A 23,561-nucleotide genomic window follows, 5' to 3' on the forward strand; every position below is an offset into this window, starting at 1 on the left:
TCTATGAATTCTACAGCTCAATATGTATTCTCCCAAATAATCATTCATCATCGTGATTCGTGAGAATGACCCAGTTTGTTACCACTAGTTGACTTGTAAAATCAAATTATTTACTGATTGGGCTATAAAATGAGTTATATATACTATATATAAATCTTTGCACTGCACACGTGACACATCAAACGTTGATTAACCTCCCACAAAACCAGCAATTCTTTTCTTTCCTCAAATTGAATTTTCTGAAATTAGCTCTATTAAAACAAATATTTTGTTCATTTGACTTGAACACTTTACAAGTTGATCAAACAACAAACAACAACAGTGCTTCTTTCTTTAAATAGTAACTTTATATAGATGGAAGATTCATGTATATTTTCATGTATTAAGTACACTACTTCCTTCTATTGAAAATCTGTTTAAATATATAACATAAAACTCTCATCAAATATGAGAATAATGAAAAAATTAATAAAATGCACGTCAACTTTTTCCAATACATTATTATATACATTTGGATATTAGCCCAAAAGGATGTACCATCAATCCAATTACTATGATTGAAAAAAAATCTTTAAAAGTTCTAATTATACTAAAAATAACCGATGTAAAATGAGATATATAAGATTAAGGTAATAATAAAAATAAACAATTAAGTGATTAAATACGAAATAAAGTGATGAAAAATGAGATGATTCAAATCAAATCTTTAAAAAATAAGTGATACAAAGTCTGATCATTCAAATCTTCCTCGAATATAATACTAACAATTTCAACATTGAATAAACATAATACTAACAATTTCAACATTGAATAAAGAAGGTAAGATTAATAAACATATGCATGGCTAGCTACATGATCTCACTTCTCTCATTCAACTTTTGTCCCATACTTTATGTCGTATCACATTGAAATTAGTGTAACTGAAAAGAAATCACAAGGGAGAATACACATACATATATGCAATAATTTGGCTCTGCCATTCATATTCAAAATCAAACCTCAAAAACCTAACAAAGAGAAAAGAGATCATAAATGTACATATACTAACCTGTGTGCCATCAGAAAGAAAGTGACATATATATACATTTTTATTGCACTTTAGCTTCCACGAGTTTGCTAGTTTGAATTCAAAGATTGGACCAAAGAAAGAAATAATGTTAGTCATGATAAGATCTATCAATATATTGAGAATATTCTCATAAGAGAATATGATGAGTTGGGATATCAGCTGGAAAAAAAAACAAGAGATAAGATCAATAATAAAAGTGATATTGGCGCGGCTCAATCTGAGATCGTATTTTACTTCTTCTACATGTAAATCCGTCTTCAGATTGAACCTCACCAACATCGCTTTTTTTGCATCCAGTGTTCCCTTTACTATCCAACAAAAAAATAAGTTAACTATATAAAGCATTAAAGAATGATAGATCAAAAGTTAATAAACTTGATATACATGATCAAATATCAAAATTCACTTATTAATCAACCATATGGATATACATGACTTATATGATCAAGATGGAACCATGTTCAAACTACATATTAGTGGGACAAAGTTTGAAATGAAGAAAATTTCAAGTGGTTTTGATTGCTAGCTAGCTCTCTAATTGACTATCCACCAAAAAGGAAGAAAAAGGCATTTCAACATTAAACAATATATATTATTCCATATGGACCCATTATCCACCTAATCACAATTATTAAGCAAAGTAAAGCATGAATATGGTGAGAGATGAAGAAGAGGGTGGTGGTGATGGAATTAAGCTATAGGTTGGTTGGTATTAGGAACATCACTATATACTAACCACACATTATACAATTAAATTAAAATTATGCATTAATTGATGGGAGTCACTATCAATGCATTCAGGTGCAACTATATATGTGCTAGCAGCATGCCTAAATGAAAACTAATAAAGTGGAAAAAGCATAAAACCCATATATAAATAGATTTATATTCCTAGCAAAATCAAGTGGGTTCTCCACATACTAATTCACGGGGATATCAAATTCTGAGAAATAGACAAAAAGACAGAGGCATGGGTTTGTTTTGGCTTTGCTATAATTTGTCGCTATATACAACTTCAACATTATTGTAGTTTTGCAATCACACTAACACTAATTATCACATTCAAGTGGAGGCTAGCTAGCTTCTTTATTATCAAAACATTCAAGACGAATCAATCAGGTGTACTCACATTTGAACTAGAATGATATTTGATCTGATTTTACTTATAATTCGAATGAATCGAACATATTCTCCGTGTAAAATAGAGGGTTAAGAAATAATTGATCAAAGTAATAAAGGTAAAATCTCAAAAGAAATAATATTTGATAAGATTTTATTTAACTTCTGGTTGAATTCTGGATTACCGGAATTTATTTCTCTAGAAAACGGAAAATTAAGACCGAAAAAATGAGTGCAACTAATAAACTAGCTAGATTCAAAAGGGTGTTAATTAAAAGACCACATATATATGTAATGTAACATATATTAATGGCTTCAAAATAAAGATGAATGGTTAATTGGTGTGATGATATGAATGGCATACATATGTGTAACAAAATAAAATGTTAGAGAAATACAAAGGGAGAGGTGAAGGTTATAAGAAGATGAGAGAATGAAAGTGAGGATAGAAAGAGTGGAGAAGCAAAGAATGTATATATTAGTAGGTTTTGCCTCGGGATGAGAAGGTGAAGAAGGTGAGTGGAATGATGCAATACTTACTTTAGGGTTTCTCATGCTTAATTTGTACTCAATAAAAATCAAAATCGTGTGTCTTTGCGCATGCACCTGAAATATTCTTCACACACACACATAAATGAAACCCATTCCTAACAACTCCTTTTAATTGTACTACCTTTTCTTTCTAGCACTAATAATTATTGTTTTTAACTAGGACCCTTTTTTAGATCATGCTTGCATTGTAGTATTTGATTATGCTTTTGGTAATAGAGAATAAGTTAGTTGGCTTATATGTGCCCTTGCTACACGAACAAAATCATGGTTTTCTGAAAATTTCTATTGGATTGATTGAAATTGTTTAGACAGTTGGACCCCTCATTTTTCTTTTTTGAAGGAGTGAAAGGAGACATACAAAAGAACTAACAACAATTAACCACTTGCATATTTAAATAACTAACATGTTAATTAAAATAGACATTCTCTTCTATTAATTGTGTGACTAATCTCACTTTTAAAAAAATGATTATGTATATTAATGTCTTGAATGATTTCTTGATTCTGAGTATATGGTAACAAATTGGACTAAAGTGTGTTTGCATAGTACATCCATTTGGATCTTTAATGACAAACTCTATGTAACAACTTGAGTATGTGTTAGTGTCCAACACCGACATATATTACTATATTTAATTACTTTTATTTTTTAAAATTATTACTATCTAATGTGTGGTATCTATGTTAATGTTTTATAAGGCAAATTCCCTATCCTACCGTATATACAAATATGGTAGTTTTGGTAATGTTTAGATATATTAATAATAAAAGTAGTTACATGCATATGTGCTGCTACTAATAATAAGAATTAATATGAGGTAAGTATAGAAAAGAAGTAGTAGTAATTGGTCAAACTATATATGTGTTTTGTTGTGGTGGGAAGAGAAGGATGCATATAGAGATTGGGAACATAGTGCAGAATGTCAGTGAAGGATTTTGGTGTTGGAAGAAGTTTCTATTTGTAAACGTATAGAGTTGGTCATCTTTCACTAAAATTAAGACAACACACATAACAAAACAGAGACACAAGAAATAAGCAAAATAACAAACAATCAAAAGCGCGCGGAGACACCGGCGCCAAAGAGGGCCCTGCCTTGAGTCTGCAATGGGAGACACTCTCCTTGGGTTTTGCTAATTACCACTTTCTTTCTTTTTTTTTCATCTCCACTCACTAGTTTACTCTTTTTTTCTTTCTAAATGTCATTCTTTTTTACACATTTCATTTCATCTCATTAATTCTTTGAAGGTTTTGGGAAGTGGAAAAGAGGCTTTTATAAAAGAAAGACTACTACTAGTTGTATTGTATCTCATGATTTGTGGCGATAAGTTCGCGTGCCACTACCCAAACATATTCCCCCACGCCTTAACACCATTCCCATTTTCACATTTCTTTCATCACCAGATCCTAGGACTTTCCATTCCACCACCCTTCACTTTCTTTGCCCAAGGGATGGTCAAAAGATAGTAGTAAATCATCTCTTAAAGTCCTATTATATTAACTTATTTATTGGCATAAACCCGCATTTATAAGACTTTTGTTTGAGAGAATTTCTGAAAATTGTCTATTTAATATGACTCATAGTTAGTGATAAGTGTATAGATTATTTGAGTTATTGTTTTTTCTATTTGATCCAAATGTTACTTGAGATGTGACAGAGTGCGACCATTTATAAGTAAAATATGTAATCTAGAACATAACATCTATTTTAAATAGAAGTTGTATATTGTGATTTCGAATGTTGAATTAATTGAAAATCGGAGATATTATAATTGTTAATGATATATACTTAAAATAAATTGTATATTTAAATAGAGGTAATTAGCCTTTTATTACTTAATGCACTTAATTATATTGATATTGATATTCTAGCTAGACTCGTGCATGGTTGAATTAGTATAGAAAAAGTGCAGGGGGAAACATAAATTCTCAATGGTCAGAGAGGTCAGAAAATGGTGTGGTCTTAAAGTGTGTCTGATCTAATAAGTAATCAAAAGGGCCCTGAAGGTGGATATTGGACAAGGACGTCCATTTTCTTAATTTAACTGAGACATCTAAAAGTTTTGTGGGGTCGTGCTGGCCCTCTTCCAATGAAGAAAGTAAACATGCTTTCCTAACTATTCCTGTTCAACACAATATTTCAATTACTCTGTTTTCTAGTATTTCTTTTTCTATACCTTTTTTTGTTATAATGTTGTGCTCTTCAAACTTGACTATTTAAGTAAAATTATTACTTTCTCTATATTATAATAATTGACCTATTTAAAAAAAAAGTCTCAAAATTAGTGTGATACCTGTGCAAATGCAATACAGCAGTAAATTTATCTATAACTGATTATTAAAATTATATATAATATTAAATTCAACTAATTTGGAAGAGAGGAATTAATTTATAATAGATGTTAGTATTTAGAAAAGAGGTAGCATAAACTTGGGGTCTAATAATATCTTTCCGTGAAATAAGGGAAGAGAATATTCAAGAGATGGAATCGAGAAACAAAAAAGTAAAAAAAAAGTTACCGTTTAGAATGTGACGGGTATATGTTTCAGTTATGCATGGCAATCAGGTCAAGGGAAGTTGTCTGTTTCCGAAGACAATAAAGACACGAACTCCGTTTACTTCCACTTCTTTGTCTCATTCTATCTCTGTCTTCATGCACAAATCTGTTCACATCACACATTAAATTAAGAAGCAAACTCCTTATATAATGTTCGCATCATCGATTCGATGCCAAACAACTAGCTTCTTCAAAATGTCCCAATTAATAAATAGAACTAATAACCACCAAAAAATAAGTTTAGTACAAATAAAATATATGCATCCGCTAGAAGTGGAATACAAATAAAACCAGGCGTAGAATCAAATCAAAATGTGAAAAAAACACATTACTGGTAGGGTGAAATTAATGAAAAAAAAACATTACTACTAGAACCAAATTCAGCTAATACATCAACTACTTAGTTAATCTCGGTTAAACTGTGACACTAGTTCATTTATGCACTATCATCCACTTGAATTAAAGAGAGTAACCATATGAGTCTCACTCAATGTTAAACAATCTGAATTAATTTCACTGTCACAAGCTTGGGCCCATGGGAAATCTCCATCTGCTACAAGAATGGAATAACTTCTCAAATTACAGGCAAAGATAATAATGACATTAATAATAGAAACATTGATATACTACCACTTTATTATAAATTAGATACAATATCCCTTAAGACTTAGTTAGTGGTTGCTAATTAATGTTAGGTGGTTAGTTTGTTAATATCCTCCTAAGCTTTATATAGAGCAAAGTGTGAGTATACATCCATGTTTATACGTAAAATTTATTTATAAAAATTTCTTGTCCTTTTTAACAAATTTTTTTCCAAATTACAAGATACATTAATGATTTTTGTACAAAATCTCTGTAACTAAATCAAAAAAATTAAAGACTAAGGGTTTATTTCATTTACATATCAAAAACTCTATTTTAGTTTTTTTAAATTTTAAAATTTAAAAACTTATTTGGATTACTTGTTTCTAAAAACTATTTTTAATATTATCTTTTTTAAAACTAAAAAAACAAAACAAATAAATTGTGTTTTACTTTTCATTTTTCAGTTTTTTTAACTCTCTAGTGAAAACTGTTTTAAAAATTAGAGTTGTCAAACATATTTTTTTTTAAATTTTCTTTTTAAAAACAATTTTCTAAAATTTATTTATAAAATAGTTTTCAAAAAGTAAAAAGTAAATCACAATCAAACAAGTCCTAATTAATTGTCTTTTTTAATAAATGAAAGATAATTTTAAAAATAGATTATATATTATTGACAAATTTAATGTAAAATTTATATTTTTTAATTTATTGTGCAGAAGTAGTATTTCCAATTAATAAGAATTAGAAAGAGTTTTTCTCTCTATCATGCTTTCAAGTTTTATTTTTTATAAGATAAATCTTCGTTTATTTGTTCTTGTAATTTATTACACGAAGTTAGCACGATATCATGTTTGTGCTTCCCCTGATGAATAAGATTTTTGGGCTTATGACTGTGAAAAAGATTATTGTAGCCAAGACGGAGAAACATGTTTCTAATTTTTTGGAACAACTAATAATCTGTGTCACCAAGAAGACACCGAGTTGTTGCCTTGTATTATGGCACCTCTAATTCGTATTCCGACTCTAAGTGGTAACTAACCAGTTTTTTTATGGATATTGCACCATCTAATCAATCACCAAATGTTTATAATTTTCTCACCACATGTGTTAAAAATTGGAATTCTCGTCTATTTGCTTGATCCGGAAATGTGTAAAAAGTGGGAGTATAAAATCAAAAGTACCTATCATTTTTGTATATCTAACATCTTGAATGTTGATTATCTCACAGTGAATGGTAGTTGGAATGCTCATTGGAAATTAAAAGTTCCTCAAAAGTTAAAAAAAAAAACTTTATTTGGCGTATTTGTGGCAACTTGTTTACCAAATCGATGTAGGATTGTGATGAAACGGGACATGGTTTGTCCTATTGGTTATGCGTTGTGTGATTCGGGTGAGGAGGATAACCTTCGTTTATTCTTCATGTGTCAATCTAGTGAGCAATGTTGGGTGACGTGTGGTTATTGCCATGATGTGCACGTTCAATGAATATCAAATTGTTGACTCTTCTCAAGTTTTGGACGTGTCTTTTATTTGTTGCATGGGTGGAGATAAGCTCATTAGGTTCATAATCATCATGGAGATAACAAGTATGCTACTAGTTGGCCTTTATAGTGGACCAAACCGTCTATTTATTGACAAATCTCTCTTTCACCGTAAAAATCGTGTGTTAAGGTGAGTATTTGTATTTATAATTTGTTTGGTAGTTTTGTTTTGGCTAAAATAATTTCGATATTCTCAATATGTTCCATATGAAAGTGAAACCAGTGATTTGTTAATTACTATTAATAGGATCTATTATCTTCAATTCGAAGATGTTTAATTTGAACTATAGTTCAAACGAATAATTGATTTCTTTAATATTTCTTTCGTTTTAAAATAATTGTCATATTTGTAAAAAAATTATTTATCTTAAAATAACTGTCACCGTTGATTTCTTATACAACTTTAATTTTTTATTTCAATTGTATTATTTAATTAATGTTTTGTACATCATTCTCAAATTATTATTTTTTACTTTGCATTTATGACAATAAAAACAAATAGATAATAAATATGAATAGTTTAATAAAACTACATTTCACTTTTATTTAATTATCATCTTTTTGTTAATATATAAAATGAGTTCAGATCTCTTCCATTTATTGTCAAGTTTGTTTTCTAGATGAGCGACACGTAACAACTAAAATTTTAATGATTAAAATTTTATCAAATACTAAAAAATTTAATTTTTAAAATAAAAATATAAAAATAGAGTAAAAAAATAAAACCCCTTTTCCTTCCTCCCTTCCCTGCCCCTTCCATTCCATGGCACGTTCTGCTTTTGTCCTCATGAGATGACCGACATAATATGTCTAACTTTCTAACTTTGAATCCTTCATTAAAGATAATAAACATTATTATTATTTTTTATTTTTTATTTTATTAACGCTATGGTTGAGCTCATTGAGAGTTTAGTAGTCACATCTTCGCATATTTACCTGGCCTCTATTTTTGTTATATTCCATTTCCAACGTATTTGTTTTTTTTTTTTTACTAGGCAGTATATAGGAGGATGAAGAGAGAATTCAGTTGGTAAAATAAACTCGTCAATCTCAACCGTTTATCTTGGCTGCCAATATTTCTTTCGTTTTAAAATAATTGTCATATTTGTAAAAAAATTATTTATCTTAAAATAACTGTCACCGTTGATTTCTTATACAACTTTAATTTTTTATTTCAATTGTATTATTTAATTAATGTTTTGTACATCATTCTCAAATTATTATTTTTTACTTTGCATTTATGACAATAAAAACAAATAGATAATAAATATGAATAGTTTAATAAAACTACATTTCACTTTTATTTAATTATCATCTTTTTGTTAATATATAAAATGAGTTCAGATCTCTTCCATTTATTGTCAAGTTTGTTTTCTAGATGAGCGACACGTAACAACTAAAATTTTAATGATTAAAATTTTATCAAATACTAAAAAATTTAATTTTTAAAATAAAAATATAAAAATAGAGTAAAAAAATAAAACCCCTTTTCCTTCCTCCCTTCCCTGCCCCTTCCATTCCATGGCACGTTCTGCTTTTGTCCTCATGAGATGACCGACATAATATGTCTAACTTTCTAACTTTGAATCCTTCATTAAAGATAATAAACATTATTATTATTTTTTATTTTTTATTTTATTAACGCTATGGTTGAGCTCATTGAGAGTTTAGTAGTCACATCTTCGCATATTTACCTGGCCTCTATTTTTGTTATATTCCATTTCCAACGTATTTGTTTTTTTTTTTTTACTAGGCAGTATATAGGAGGATGAAGAGAGAATTCAGTTGGTAAAATAAACTCGTCAATCTCAACCGTTTATCTTGGCTGCCATATGCATCGAACGGTGTACACTCGACGAAATAAATGCATTACCCGCGTTATTATAGACAAAAACGTCTTGTTCTCCCTTTCTTACTATCAGCGTATTTTCCCGCAACACGGATTTTCTTTTCCTTCGCCTCGAAGATACTTCTCTCTCTATTTCTCACTGATTGTTTTCTCTTATCTGCAAAATCGCCGATGCTAGACTCAGATCTTCACGACCTATCCGACGACGCCGATTACGCTGCATCACAGCAACAAGTAACTCTTTATCCTCTTTTCACTTCACAATCAAATTCGCATTTCAATTAGGGTTTTAAAATTGCGATTCAATTCAATACTCCAATCATGCACTTCTTTTTATTCCATCGATTAATTTATTACGAATTTAACTGATTTTGCGAATTTGTTTGTGTTATTATTTTTGAATTGTTTGGGATTTTAGGGATCGGCTAGCGTGATGCTGTGTAACGATAGTACAAAACAAAGCTCTTCGTCCAGTGATCAGGATGGTGCTGAAATTGTATATTCGAAGGATAATGTTGCAATTCATCCCACTCAGTTTGCTATTAGTGGAAGATTGAAGTTAATTAAGCAAGGGTCTTCTTTGTTTATGGTGATCATTGGATGTTTGTTTTTTGTTGCTTTTTTTATTGATTGATTTGTTGTTTATAGAACTGTCTTTTTTTTGCTTGTAGACTTGGATACCTTACAAAGGACATAACTCAGATAATGGCTTGTCTGATAAAGGTAGTTTGCATTTAGAGTAGACTTGATGATTTTACTGCTTTGCGAAATTGAGGCCAAGTGTTGAAATTTGTTCATTTCTTGTTTAGACCGAAACCTTTACACCATTAGGGCGGTGCCGTTCACTGACATCAGGTCCATTCGGAGGCATACTCCTGCTCTTGGATGGCAATATATCATTGTTGTTCTATCATCAGGTAAATTTATGTTGTGGAATTGAATCAATTGCATTTTATATTTATCGTGCTTTATTTTAAATTTGTCGTTGTTTCGTTATTATACTAAATCATGGGGCCTTTGTGGGGGGTTACACGTTAGATAGTATAAAAGCAAAATACTGCCTGGGATGGATTTTTATTTCTCTCTGTATGGTAGGTAATTGAAATTCCCATCATGTTATTATCTTTGTTGTTACAAGTAGCCTATGTGTCAGGATCTAATTCCCGTAGATTTAAGGCGGGTTTGAGTAAACAGTTTAATTAAATGCTTAAACAATAAGCTATTTTAAGAAATTTAATGAAGTTCTTATTTATCAGTTATTCTAGTGAGTTTATTGAAATAAGTTGAAAACAATTTGAGTATGACATTAGTGTTATTGTTATGCATGCAAATACTAATAATGTAAGTTTTCATGTAATGAGATAAGTCCAATAAACTGTAAAAAGCTGTTTCAAACGCCAAATTCTCTTAGTAGACAATGAATGAGTAGATAGCTTGTTCAAGCATATTATATGGACCAAGATTGGCTTGGAAACTGGGTAGCTCTGATTTTATAGGTCTACCGGAAGCCTTAAGAGAACATGGCATAAGCATCCCAGTCTGATGTAGGAAAAGCTAAACCAAGAAGGATTTTTGTTTTTGGGCAGAACAAACCAAACATGTATTGGCTCTATATATAGCACAGGAAAATTTTATAGATGGAAAAGGGTTTCTTTAAGTAGGTAACAGATTAATGCATGGCATTAACATTTGTATGTAATTTATGTGATGCAAGGATAGAGCAACTTCAACAAAAAAAGTATAGGATAAGGGTACTACAAATACTTGTCATTTATGTTGTAAAAATACATGAAAATGTGTTTTGAGAAGTTGACATGTTTTACTGCATATCAAAACCACTCTGAGATGTTTTTTCCTTTTCTTTTGCATCAGCGCTTCTTATATTAATAGCTATTGCCTATTAAGTAACTTGTATATCAACCAGTAATAACTTCCAGTTGCCAAATTTCTTAAACACCTAGCACTTGCCCATGTTGGGTATGATCCAATTATATCGATAAAAAATGTGTATTGCTTTCTTATTTATCTGCTGAGTGCACGTATTGCTGCTGCTGCATTTAATTGTTGAATTGGATGTGTCCTTTCTCTTTCAAAGTTTGTTATAGCTCATTCATGATGTAATCCCTATTAAATATATTTATCTGTAGTGTTTTGAAGTGTTCTAGGTGATTTTGATTTGATGAATAAGATGTTTGTGTATGTTTGACGACACTATTTATATCGATGACTGTTTACATACTTGACTCAATCTATATCTTATACTCTGTTTTCTCATATTCAATCTCGTCTGAATAAAATCCTTTTGCAGGACTTGCCTATCCTCCACTATACTTCTACAGTGGAGGAGTCAAAGAGTTCCTTGCTACAATAAAGCAACACGTTCTTCTTGTGAGGTTAGGTTCTGATTTCATTGCCTTTTTTATTTATTTAAATTCTTCCAATGCAATCACCAATATATTGATGATATTATTATAAAATTGTGAAATTTACCTGGGAATTATGAAATCCTGTGGGGCAGTTACAGTTTAAAAGAAGCTATTCGATTCCGCTTTCTCACTCGTATTGTTGTATTATATTAGGAGAGAAAGGTAACAATGGAATAAGGACATGATAATATTTTATGTTATCATCCATATCTATACTATATAATATTTTGGTGTAGCTTTTTTCATCCAAATTTACCATTGATTTAAATCATTTAATTTACAATTTTATCCCTCATTACTCAATCGAATAACTGAATTTTTTAAATATCATCTATACCTATATATAAAGGGGATACCAATATTGGTGTAATCAATTTTTTCTTCCAATTTTACCCTCCATTTAAACTATTTTATTATAATTTTATATTTATTTACCCAAACAAATAACTGAATTTTTTTAAATAATTGCATCAATTTTGTATCTTCCATTATTTTTATCTAGAGAAGAGACAAACAAAATGTTAGTGTTTGTTTGCACACTAGTCAAATTATAATGCTGACTTGGATAAATTTTTTTCTAAGCTGATTGTTTGCATAGATGTTTGTCTTTGCTTATGATTTGTTGGGAAGACGGGCTTAATATGTCTTGAAAATTCATTCATATATTACTTCTATGGTACTTTTCACGGTTTCAACATATAGCAAAAGAGAAGTTTTTATCCAGAAATAAGAATTTAATGGTTGCTTTGTCATATCTATTGTCTATACTGTGAGGTTCGTGTATGGCAAGTTCCTTTACAAGGAGAAGTGTTTCATTTAATCTGATTAAGATTGGAATGAAATGTGTTAAATTCTATGAGAAAGAACATGTGTTGTTGAATTTCTCCAAACTAGTTTTTTTGTGCATTATGTCTTCTTCTCTAGAAGCCATCATGATTCATGAGTAGCTTTTACTTATTTGTGTGCCAAATGTTTAACATCTCATTTTAGTTTCTTCTGCTGCATTTCAGATCTGCTGAAGATGCAAACGTATTCCTAGTAAATGATTTTCAGAGTACACTGCAGGTGTGTGCTATGCAATATTCAAGTGATGTTTGTTTAGTTTTTGCAACTGGATCATGATAGGGATTTGGTTATTATGGGATGCCCAAGTCTCACATCGAGTAGTATGAAATGCTTGGTGGAGTATTTAAGTGATCTGTGGTTCTTCCCCCTTGATGGTTAGCTTTTACCGGAGGGTTTCTCAAGTGCTTCCATACTTATCAAATGGCATTAGAGCTGGTTTCCGGGGACTCGAATAGAGCTACCTATGGAGGGGATGACTGGAAAGGCCGAGTAAAGCATGATAGTATGCAGCTGATCATACGTCAGCTCTTGGAGGCGGTGCTATGATAGGGACTTGGATATTATGGGATGCCTAAGTCCCACATTGAGTAGTATGGCATGCTTGAGGAGTATTCAAGTGCCTTGGTTCTTCCCCTTGATAGCTAGCGTTTAACTGAGGGTTCCCCTAGTGCTTGGATACTTATCAGATCACTGATCCAGTTTTTCTTTTGACTTTTAGCAAAAAATAATTGAGGAAAATATTTCAAAAAACAGGAGGGAATTGTACCTCACTTTCCCTCTTTTATTATGATAGTCTAAATGTTAAATAACCTGTCCCTCTAGCAAATGATAAGTACGAATGTTAAATAGCTTGTCCCTTTAGCAAGAAAGATGAGAAGAATGGATATGCTTACATGTAGAATTTGTAATTGAATATTATATCATTATTTTGGCCTACTAATGTTTCTAATGCTTTGTTGACTTCCAGAGGACTTTGTCTTCCTTGGAACTTCCCAGGGCTGTTCCTCTTGCATGTGGACCTTCAAATATGTCTGAGTCCACTTTGAAAGAGAACCAAGAGAGGAATGATAGTGGTGTCAATAATGGAAGGGTAAGTGTTCCTCAGTTCCATGGGAGACCAAGACATAAAGTTCATGATCCTGCTCGAGACCTCTCTATTCAAGTTTTAGAGAAGTTCTCTCTTGTTACTAAGTTTGCCCGTGAAACAACTTCACAACTCTTTAGAGAAAACCAGACTAATGGATTTAGTGCCAATGAGAGGAGAACCCATATCCAGACTAACCTTGATCCTCCAAAGGCTTCCAGTGTTGCAGAAAAAAATTCTGATGAAAATTCTGCTAACTCAGATTCTCGGGAGGTAACCGCTTTTTCTTTGGTATCAACACTGTGAATGTTAGCTTGCTTTCAGCAAGAAAAATGTGTTGTTAATTGCAAAACTATTTTGATTGTAGACATTTGGTGCTTACATTTTATGTATCTTCTACCCTGAATATTGTTAACTTCCAACAAACATTGACGTAAAATTGTGTAGTACATATCATTTAAAATAGTTATTATTCATTTGCCTTTAATTTTTTTGACTACTTTTACTTCAGTTTACGCTTGGTTACTATATAGTAAGTTTTTTTTTTCTTCAACTTCTAGGTAGTACATAAGATTATTTAATCATGTCTGGAACAGACCTATCGAATAATGCATTTGAAAAGTGGTTTAATATAAGTCCTAAGGGGCATCCAGTGTGATGTTTTGTGGCCTTGGGTTAGTGTACAATCACTTGTTTCTGTATTCTGCATATATGAGGCACCATATGCAAAGCCAGTGCCCAGTATAGGATATCAACCCTTTAATGTATCAACAGTCTGGTTGGTTAAACTTCTAAATTTTATCTATATATATTGGATGCCCTTATGAAGCTTCTGGATTATTTTTATTGGCTACCAGGTCTTAATGTGTCAATTTTGGAGCAGATGAATTTATAGAGAGCACAAGAGAGAGGCACCCAGAAGTGCACCCTTAGTTAAATAAAGGCATTAATATCAGAAAAAAGAATATAATTTTTTTTACTACTAATTATTTATAGTAGTTTACCATATTAATTAGCTACTCAAAGTCTCAAACTCAACATTTACAGTAAAAGGAAATAGTGAAATTTCAGTTAACAAAACCCAACCACAATGACTGTCATGTAGTTTTTAGAAATCCAGAGTATTTTACCATCTTTAGCATCTCATTTAGCCAGTTAGCAGTATGCTGTGCATGATTTTCATTTTGGTAAGTATAGTGCTAGATTTTGTTCAATATGATATGAACTGTATTAAAAATGTATAATTTCAGTTGCCTTGTCAACATAGTAGTCCTGAATAATCTGATTGTCATGGAGGTAATGTCATATTTGGTGTGTGTGGTTATGATTGGTTAGGATATTGCTTATATCTGCAAATTTTGTAGTGGCTTTTTTCTCTGTTCACCTTTGTACTATAATTGATGACATCCTTTTTTATTTGTTTCTTTTTTGGCAGTTTGATGAATTATCGCTAGTATGGGGAAAACCGCGACAACCCCCTTTAGGTTCTGAAGAGGTATGGGCTGTATGTTTCGTAAAATATGTTGTTTCTTGTAAAGACTGCTAGCATTAGGTTAGATACTTGAATTTCTCTTGGTAATGCTCACTTGTCATAATAACCATTGATAATGGAATGCACATTTTCATCGTTGTTGCTTTTGTAACGAGTTAATGACATAAGTTAGAAGGATTTTTCCCAGGGATGACTGAATCGAAAGTTTAATGGTCAGTATTATGGTTTTGGATGGTTTAATAGTTCTTCTGGAATTTCAATTAGCTTGCAAAAAATGTATTTTTATCTTTAAAAATTTAATCTACTCTACATGTAAAAAATATTAAGCGGGAAAATAAACAATTTTTAATACTTCATTTTTGAAATCTCTCATTGGCTATTTGATTTAGATTTTATTGGACTTTTTTATGCAACCTTGTTTTTTATGTTGAGTATGAATAGTGGTAGAGATATAGAATATTTTTGCGGGACATGTGGAATTCATTTCTCTATAAATTAATATAACATAACAAGTTATGTAAGTAAATAATACTTTAATAAAGTGTTATTTTTTATTCTATCCATTTTGATATTGTGCATCATCAAATATATGATAGTATCATATGATGTGCTATCAAGGAGCATGCTGGTGGTGATAGACAACTTGCTTAATTTTCAGATGTTGAGAGGAATGGTTGAGGGATGTCGTTTATCCTGAAAATTTCCAGATTTTGTTTGCTAACTGTTTATTGGGCTCAATCATATGCAGTGGATTACCTTCTTGGATTCTGAAGGGAGAGTCACAAATTCCGAAGCTTTGAGAAAGAGAATATTTTATGGAGGCCTTGACCACAAATTACGAAATGAGGTTTGCATATATTATTGCATTTGTGACGAGTTATAGGCTGAGTATCTTGATTATGAATTGAAATATGCTTATCGTCTGATATATCTTTTATGCAATATATAAATATAAATGATAGGTTTGGGGTTTGCTTTTGGGATACTATCCATATGACTCAACATATGCTGAGAGAGAATTCCTGAAGTCGGTCAAGAAGTCCGAGTACGAGACCATTAAGAACCAGTGGCAGGTTTTTCATTTTTCCCCTGACGATGATATACTTTTCTTTCTGCCTTCTAATACTCACTTGAAAATAGTTTTCTGAAGCTTTAGTTAGATGCAACTGATTCATATGAGGTCTGTCATTTGTAAAATACTACCTGTCCTGAAATCATGAGATCACCCACAACACCTTTAGTTTTTAGTTTGTCAAAGATTTAAATCAATTCCATTATAAAAGAACTTCACTTTCAGCATCTTTTAAGTATGCTGATAAAGTGATAATAGACTGATCACATATATCCAATATGGGTGTAAATGAGTTGGATTTGGATAGAAGATTGACAAACCACCTTTGATCACATTGATCTGGATCAGGTATTTTTTTCCCCTCACCTGGAACCATGCAAGAACTATTGTTTCTTTGCTCCTGCTACCCCGAAGAACTTCTCGACTGTGCAATCCCAAAATATATAGAGTGGAGCTGATAAAAAAGATTAATTACAAAACCTAACCCTGCAGTTTCACTTATACAATTATCTGCACCTGGATATACTCATCTGTTTTTTGTTGTCTTAGTTTGTTTTCTATTGTTTTATTAATACTCTTGTAATTATGAATTCTGGTCATGGATATTGCCTTCTCCTTTGACTTTGTTTTCTCTTTTATTCTATATGCTCTCAACTAAGCCTTTTATAAGTATAAATTTGTTTATGTATTTCATGTAGAGTATCTCCTCGGCTCAGGCTAAACGATTCACGAAATTCAGGGAAAGAAAAGGGCTTATTGAGAAAGATGTGGTAAGCTGGAAGCTTTTCTAAATTAGAACGACTAAAAATGAACAGATAAATGATGCTTGTGTAGTTTTAACTGTTTTTCCTTGTATTTTGAAGGTGAGAACTGATAGATCGATCACTTTCTATGAGGGGGATGATAATCCAAATGTAAATGTTCTGCGAGATATCCTGTTGACATATTCATTCTACAACTTCGATCTTGGTTATTGTCAGGTACTTGGCAATGGTTCTGGGCTTAATCTCACATCTTACAATAACTACAATCAAAGCGTTTTCCTACAGTTTAGTCTTAATCTAATTAACATCTATTAGTAACCACATCAACACATCCAAGTAACCAGTTGAAATATATAGTTAATAGTTATATAGTTTGTTAAAGGAGAGATGACGATATATAAATATTTTATGAAGGGAAACTCAGTGGCATAAAGCTCCTGCCTTAACGAAGTCTAGGAATAGGTCCAACACATCATGGGTCTATTGTAGTTGGCAGTCATATTTGTATTTGCAGGAGAGTAATTCCAAGACTCAATTTGTGACCTTCTAATTATGTGGTAACAACTTCAACCATTGTTTTAAAGCTTCCCTTTTTGGTATTAATATTAAGAAGCAATAATAAAGAGGAACTCTTTTTGTTTTGAGTGGAAATTGGAAGGATAGTGCAGGTCTCTCAAATAAGGTGTTTGGTGGTTAGAGAGGAGTTTGACAATTGTCTCCTATTTGGTCTCGTTTCTGTATCACGTTGATATTGTATCTGTATCAGGATAGTCTGCTATAAAGGTGTTTTCACTTCCTTTTGTGAACCAGTATCTAACAATGTTATGTCTTGAACTTCAAAATTTTGTTTTAATGCTTTGTTGTCAGCCCTATTTTATATGCATATGTGGTGCAGCTGTTTACTTGATTAACAAATAAATTATGTATTCACTGTAGTCGGAGATGAGTATCTTAATAGCTATTATCTTCCTGGTCCAAATATTTTGAACCCGTGAAAAATTATGCTCTTTATTTTTACATGCACCATCTTCTTCCCTTTTGCCAATTGAAAAAGCAGGTAATAGTTGAGGACTTTGAACACATGGTTAGGGAACCTTATACATTCACTGTTTTGCAGGGAATGAGTGATCTTCTGTCTCCAATATTGTTTGTGATAGACGACGAATCAGAGGCATTTTGGTGTTTTGTTGCTCTGATGGAACGTCTTGGACCCAATTTTAATCGCGACCAAAATGGCATGCACTCTCAACTTTTTGCATTATCTAAGGTTTATCTCTTGTTCTCTTTCCCCGTGACAAGCCACATACACACCCTATTATTGATTTTTAATGAGTAGTTTTTATATACTTTTTTTATCAATTCTACACTTTGCTTGTCTTCAGTGGCCTTTTCGTAGCTTTATATTTATTTTAATTTAACAAGCATGTCCTCGACCTCATTATGCATTCAAGGCTTCTGCATATGGATGTGCTTTAAATAATTTAGATATATATGTCCAGTGAATGCATATTGAAGTTATTGTTTTGTTTTTCATTAATTTTGGTCTCCATAAAAGAGGTGCTGCTTCTTCTGACCGGCTATCCTGATATAACTGCTAAAACACTTTAATTTCCTCCATAAAGTTTCAAATGTCTGATTCTGGAATATAAAGAAGTTGATTACTGTAGAATCTTCCCTATATATATTCAATTTTAAAGCAAGTATATGGTTGGCATCAAGTTACTTGCATCCATCTGTGCTTTCTTTTGATATTTTTTCCATTGACTACTGTGCATGCAGAACTACAAATGAATATTTTCTATATTTAGCAACAAGAATAAATTTGTTTTGTTCTTTGAGATGCATGAAATATTTCTATTAGTAACCTTTCAATGTGCAAGTCTCACCCCACAAATATTTGTTTCTTTTCATAAAAATAAAAAAGCAAAATAGCAGTTTTAGGCTGTTAGTAAATTATTGTTGGAACTTAAATTTTGGATTGAGCTTTCTGCTGCAGAAGCTGGGATTGATACTTTGATAGTCTGTGTACATCTGTCACCATCCCCCATATGTGCTGCATTTGAGATATTTTGCTTTTGATATCCTCTGCTATTCTTAACTGATATTTCCTTGTCGCAGTTGGTGGAGATGTTGGATAGTCCATTGCATAACTATTTTAAGCAGCGTGACTGCTTAAATTATTTCTTTTGTTTCCGCTGGATTTTGATTCAATTTAAAAGGTTAGATTTCTTGAAGTTTCAATTTTTGTCATAATTCAATAGTTGTGTGTATGATGTTAATAGTGTTGAATTTCTTTGTCAAGTGAAGCTATTTTATGTGTAAGGCTGTTATTCAATACCTTTTGAACATAGATTCACTAGCAATGTAGAAGGCTGTTATTAAATGGCTTTTTTTGAATAAAATAATGACCAAATGGCCCTTTTTTTCTTCTGATTTACAATTTGCAAGTCTGATAGATTTAGCTTTGCCTTTAATTATATGTGAAAATTTATCTACTATAGTACTCATTTAGGTAAATAATAATATTGATTTACATTTCAGGGAGTTTGAGTTCGAAAAAACATTGCGCTTGTGGGAAGTATTATGGACACATTATCCTTCGGAGCATCTGCACCTCTATGTATGTGTTGCAGTCTTGAAACGATTCCGTAGTAAAATAATGGGCGAGGAAATGGACTTTGACAGCCTTTTGAAGTTTATAAATGAGCTAAGTGGTCACATTGACCTTGATGCAACGTTAAGGGATGCAGAGGCTCTATGCATATGTGCTGGTGAGGAAGGTGCAGCTCGTATCCCACCTGGTACTCCACCGTCACTGCCTGTTGATGATGGTTCGTTTTACATCCAACAAGATGATGAAGTATTGTAAGATAAATTCTCAGATGTCATAAATTTCTTTTTACTTTGGGTACAAAGTCGTAAATTTCATTAGTGATGCGTGATAATATTAACTTCACTGTGCATTTTCTGGTTTGATTAGTGTATTAGATAAATGCATTTCTTAATTATCTCACTATCAAACAATCAAAGTTGAATCAATCAAAATAAAAATAAATGACTCCTACATGGATAAGGATAAGAAAGAAAGCAAAAAAGATTAAGAAAAAAGAAAGTTGAAACTAGGTTCCAAATAAAAAATCATCATCCATTCATCAATGTTCTCCTAGTGGGAGTGGGAATATTTGACACTTGACGTATTGAATAATTATTTTCAATAGTGTTAAATAATTGACTTCACAACGCTAGAGGTTATTTTGATGGTGAGAAATTAAATTTAGAGATTGTTTTTATTTTGTTCCAAAAATCATTATGACAAATCCTATACATTTCGGGGACTAAAAAATAGTTTATCCACAAACTCATGTTATGAAGTATCTATGGTACAATGACCATTATTCCCATTTGCTTGAATTTTTTTTACATTCGTTATTTCAAAAGAAAGTGTGCTAAGTATTTCTCTTTCTTTTTTTATTTTATCTGCAAGAACTAGATCTTTTTAGTCTATCCCTGTCAAATGCAAGTAGAACGCAAATACATTGTCTTCATGAAGTGGTCCATGAACAATGATGTGTATTCAAGATGTACAAAGTTCATGATATATTATATAAAAAAAATTAACGTATATTATAAAATAAAAAATTTGGGTGCATCACTAATTGAGGATTATGTGTTGTTAGATTGAAAGCAAATCTAATAGTCAGTCTTAATTGGAGGAAGAGTAAAATAATAAAGGATTTCAACCGTGTTACTTTCAATATAATACTAATACTTAATAATGATTAACATTATTAACGTTATTGTTAAACAAACATATACTTAGCCTAAATGTCTAAATGTCGAACGTGAATGAAATTTGAACTGAAATACTACTATCTTCTATAAATAAAATTGGAAATCAAATTTGCATAGGAAGACACCTCTGTATGGCTATTATTGGATTTAATTTATAGCAACAACATAAATACATAATGAACCAACATTGTCTAACTCATTTAGCACAAATTAAGCAGACATGCAATCTTACAAAACCGATGTTCACTTCACAGTTCACTCCTCTCAGTGTCACCCCATACTATAGCCGATGAGATCACGATATGTGTATCTTGTCCTTTCTATGTCACTTTCTCATGTCACGTGTGTACATGTGTATGGGAACCACAACTTAATTACACTCCAGGTTCTAAATCCATGTGACTGTGACAAACCAACTACTTCTCATTAAAATGAATGTTAGATGATTGATTGACTGAAAATGTAATTAAAGTGTCATGTATAATCTTGTATTTGTGTTTGAGAAATTAAAATACTATGTTCAATTCACACACTAGTTAAGAGAATGTAACTAATTTGCTCTTGGGCACTTCTAATGATGCAAGCTTGTTGCTCTTCGAGGCCCCTCCTAATAGCGCTTCTAATGATACCGTGAGGATTAAGACTCAGGCAAAATTTATAATGATTAAAAATAAAATTTTAAAATTTTATTGAGAATATAAATAAAGATTTGCTACTTTGTTTGGCTGTTTGAGAACCACTCAAAACACAGTTTTTTAAAAGAGAACCACTCACAAATATTTGTTCAACTAGCTAGACGCAACGCAATGCTCAATGTGTGAATTTTTCTTTTTACTCAACTGTTTTGTTTATTTAATCTTTTTACCAATCAAATGAAAGAGGAATTTAATTTGTTTATCACTGCAAAAACTATTTTACATGGCTACTTTTACATTTGCTATTACTAAATTAATTTACTAATATTTAAATGACTTAGGTTTCTTCAATTTATGCTATTGATTTAGTCAATCTTTAACATATAATATATAAATTTTGACGCAGATGAGTTAGTGATAAATTAATTAAATTATTAATTAAAATTTTGATACTACTAAGAGTACTTTCTTCATAATATCGTAGAAGTTGTCTTATATAATTTGCATTTAATCATAATTTATCACATAAATATCTATAAAAATATTTAAGTATTAACATACTAAAATAACAAAATAGTATGATTTAATTAAAGTTTTGTTTATTTTATTATCTTTAAATAGAGAAGTGTGGATATTAATTATACGTCAGCTCTTGTGTCTGGTATCAATTATGATATTTAAACATACTCTATTCAAACATCATATATCAATAAGCGTACGTTTCAATTTAAAATAAAAAAGACACTTAAAAACAAATTATATATATATAATATAAAAACCAAAATCATATTTTTATATGGTGTTAGAGTTTTATTTTTGTGTCCAAACATTATTTTAAAAAATATTTATAGTATTTTAAAAATGAAATGAATAAATATTATTGTTTAATAAGTAATCACAATTCACAACACGTACTCCCACAGGCCCCACATGACTCTGCAGTGTGTATTCTGTGTCTCTTGATTGAGGCTATAGACTATAGTTTTAGAGAAGTACTACAGTAACAGTACTACTGGTAGTAGTACTTTCAATCAGTGCCGCCCAAAACCGAAACCTAATCAATTTATTCCTTGCTGTCTACCCAACAGAAGATGTACCGTATTGATAGTAACAAACTAAGAGTGCATGTTCTTAGAATTACTACAATTTATTACCAGCTACTATTATTTTTGTACAAATTAGTATAAATTAATACACAGTTTCTAATATAACATTTTTATCTTTATTATTACTAGTATATCATTCTTTTATCAGGATTACTACGTCACTTATTATAATATCAAAATATAATGAATTAATTTGAGATCTTTTTATAAAAAAGTTTAATCAAATTGTTAAATTTTATAATCTAAAAATATTTATTTTATATGATATCAATCAATTTTAATTTATATTAAATCAAAATCAGTGGTAAGAGTTATTAATTTTAATTAATTAATTATAAAACAACTATGTATAACATTTTTACAAAATTATTCAATAATAAATAATATATTTTCAATCTTATACCATCTAAATATTCACACAAAAAGTGAGGAAATGTAATCAATTGTTATTGCCACCGATAGATGCATTTTTCCTCATATTCGATGTGATTTGTATTTTCCTCATATTCATTTATGTGATTTGTAATTTTTTAATGATATGGATCCAAGAGAATGAGGTTAATTTAAATTCTCATTAATAAAATTTAATTATATTTGATTCCAATCAATATTTAAATTTAAATTATGTCGAATCTTTCGTCTTTAATTAAAATTAAATATATCAAAAAAAAAAATATTTACATTTGACTTAACTATACAATTATGACCTGTAAAATAATTTTTTTAGTAGTTTCTACAATATTCAAAGTTTTCGTTTTAACCTCTAATGATTAATACTATTAGTTTTTTAATGGTTGAATAATTAATAATTTTAAATTTAATTCCTATAAAATTAAAAAAAAAAATATTTTAGTCTCTGTAAAATAAAAATAAAAAAGTTTTTTTAAGTCCCTGCAAAATACAAAAAATTTGATTTTAGATTCTATATAATAAAATAAATTATTAAATAAGTTTTTAGATCCAATAAAATCTCACTATTTTATTTTTAGTTCTTATAAAAAATATATCAACTTTTAGTCCCTTAAAATGATTTATTTTTTATTTTATTTTTGATTTTAAATCAACTATCATTT

At 30.6% G+C, this 23,561-nt stretch overlaps 1 protein-coding gene and 1 long non-coding RNA gene across 2 annotated transcripts; one reads left to right on the forward strand and one right to left on the reverse strand.

The window, feature by feature from the left end:
* Positions 1-677: 677 nt before the first annotated feature.
* LOC140921097 (uncharacterized) lies at positions 678-2,723 on the reverse strand. Its single transcript, XR_012163972.1, has 2 exons — positions 1,049-2,723; positions 678-920 (listed from the first exon to the last, which is right to left on the reverse strand). It is a non-coding gene; the product is annotated as an uncharacterized lncRNA (long non-coding RNA).
* Positions 2,724-9,271: 6,548 nt separating this feature from the next.
* On the forward strand, positions 9,272-19,918 carry LOC101501105 (uncharacterized). The gene is made up of 15 exons (XM_004508411.3): positions 9,272-9,505; positions 9,690-9,860; positions 9,943-9,994; positions 10,081-10,188; positions 11,580-11,664; positions 12,708-12,762; positions 13,511-13,900; positions 15,063-15,122; positions 15,868-15,966; positions 16,082-16,192; positions 16,890-16,961; positions 17,055-17,171; positions 18,073-18,222; positions 19,074-19,174; positions 19,497-19,918. The coding sequence occupies exons 1-15, from the start codon at positions 9,287-9,289 to the stop codon at positions 19,822-19,824; spliced, it is 2,118 nt and encodes a 705-aa protein (XP_004508468.1). The 5' UTR covers positions 9,272-9,286; the 3' UTR covers positions 19,825-19,918.
* Positions 19,919-23,561: the final 3,643 nt, after the last annotated feature.

Source organism: Cicer arietinum, chromosome 7, assembly GCF_000331145.2.
Source record: "Cicer arietinum cultivar CDC Frontier isolate Library 1 chromosome 7, Cicar.CDCFrontier_v2.0, whole genome shotgun sequence".
Lineage (NCBI taxonomy): Eukaryota > Viridiplantae > Streptophyta > Magnoliopsida > Fabales > Fabaceae > Cicer > Cicer arietinum.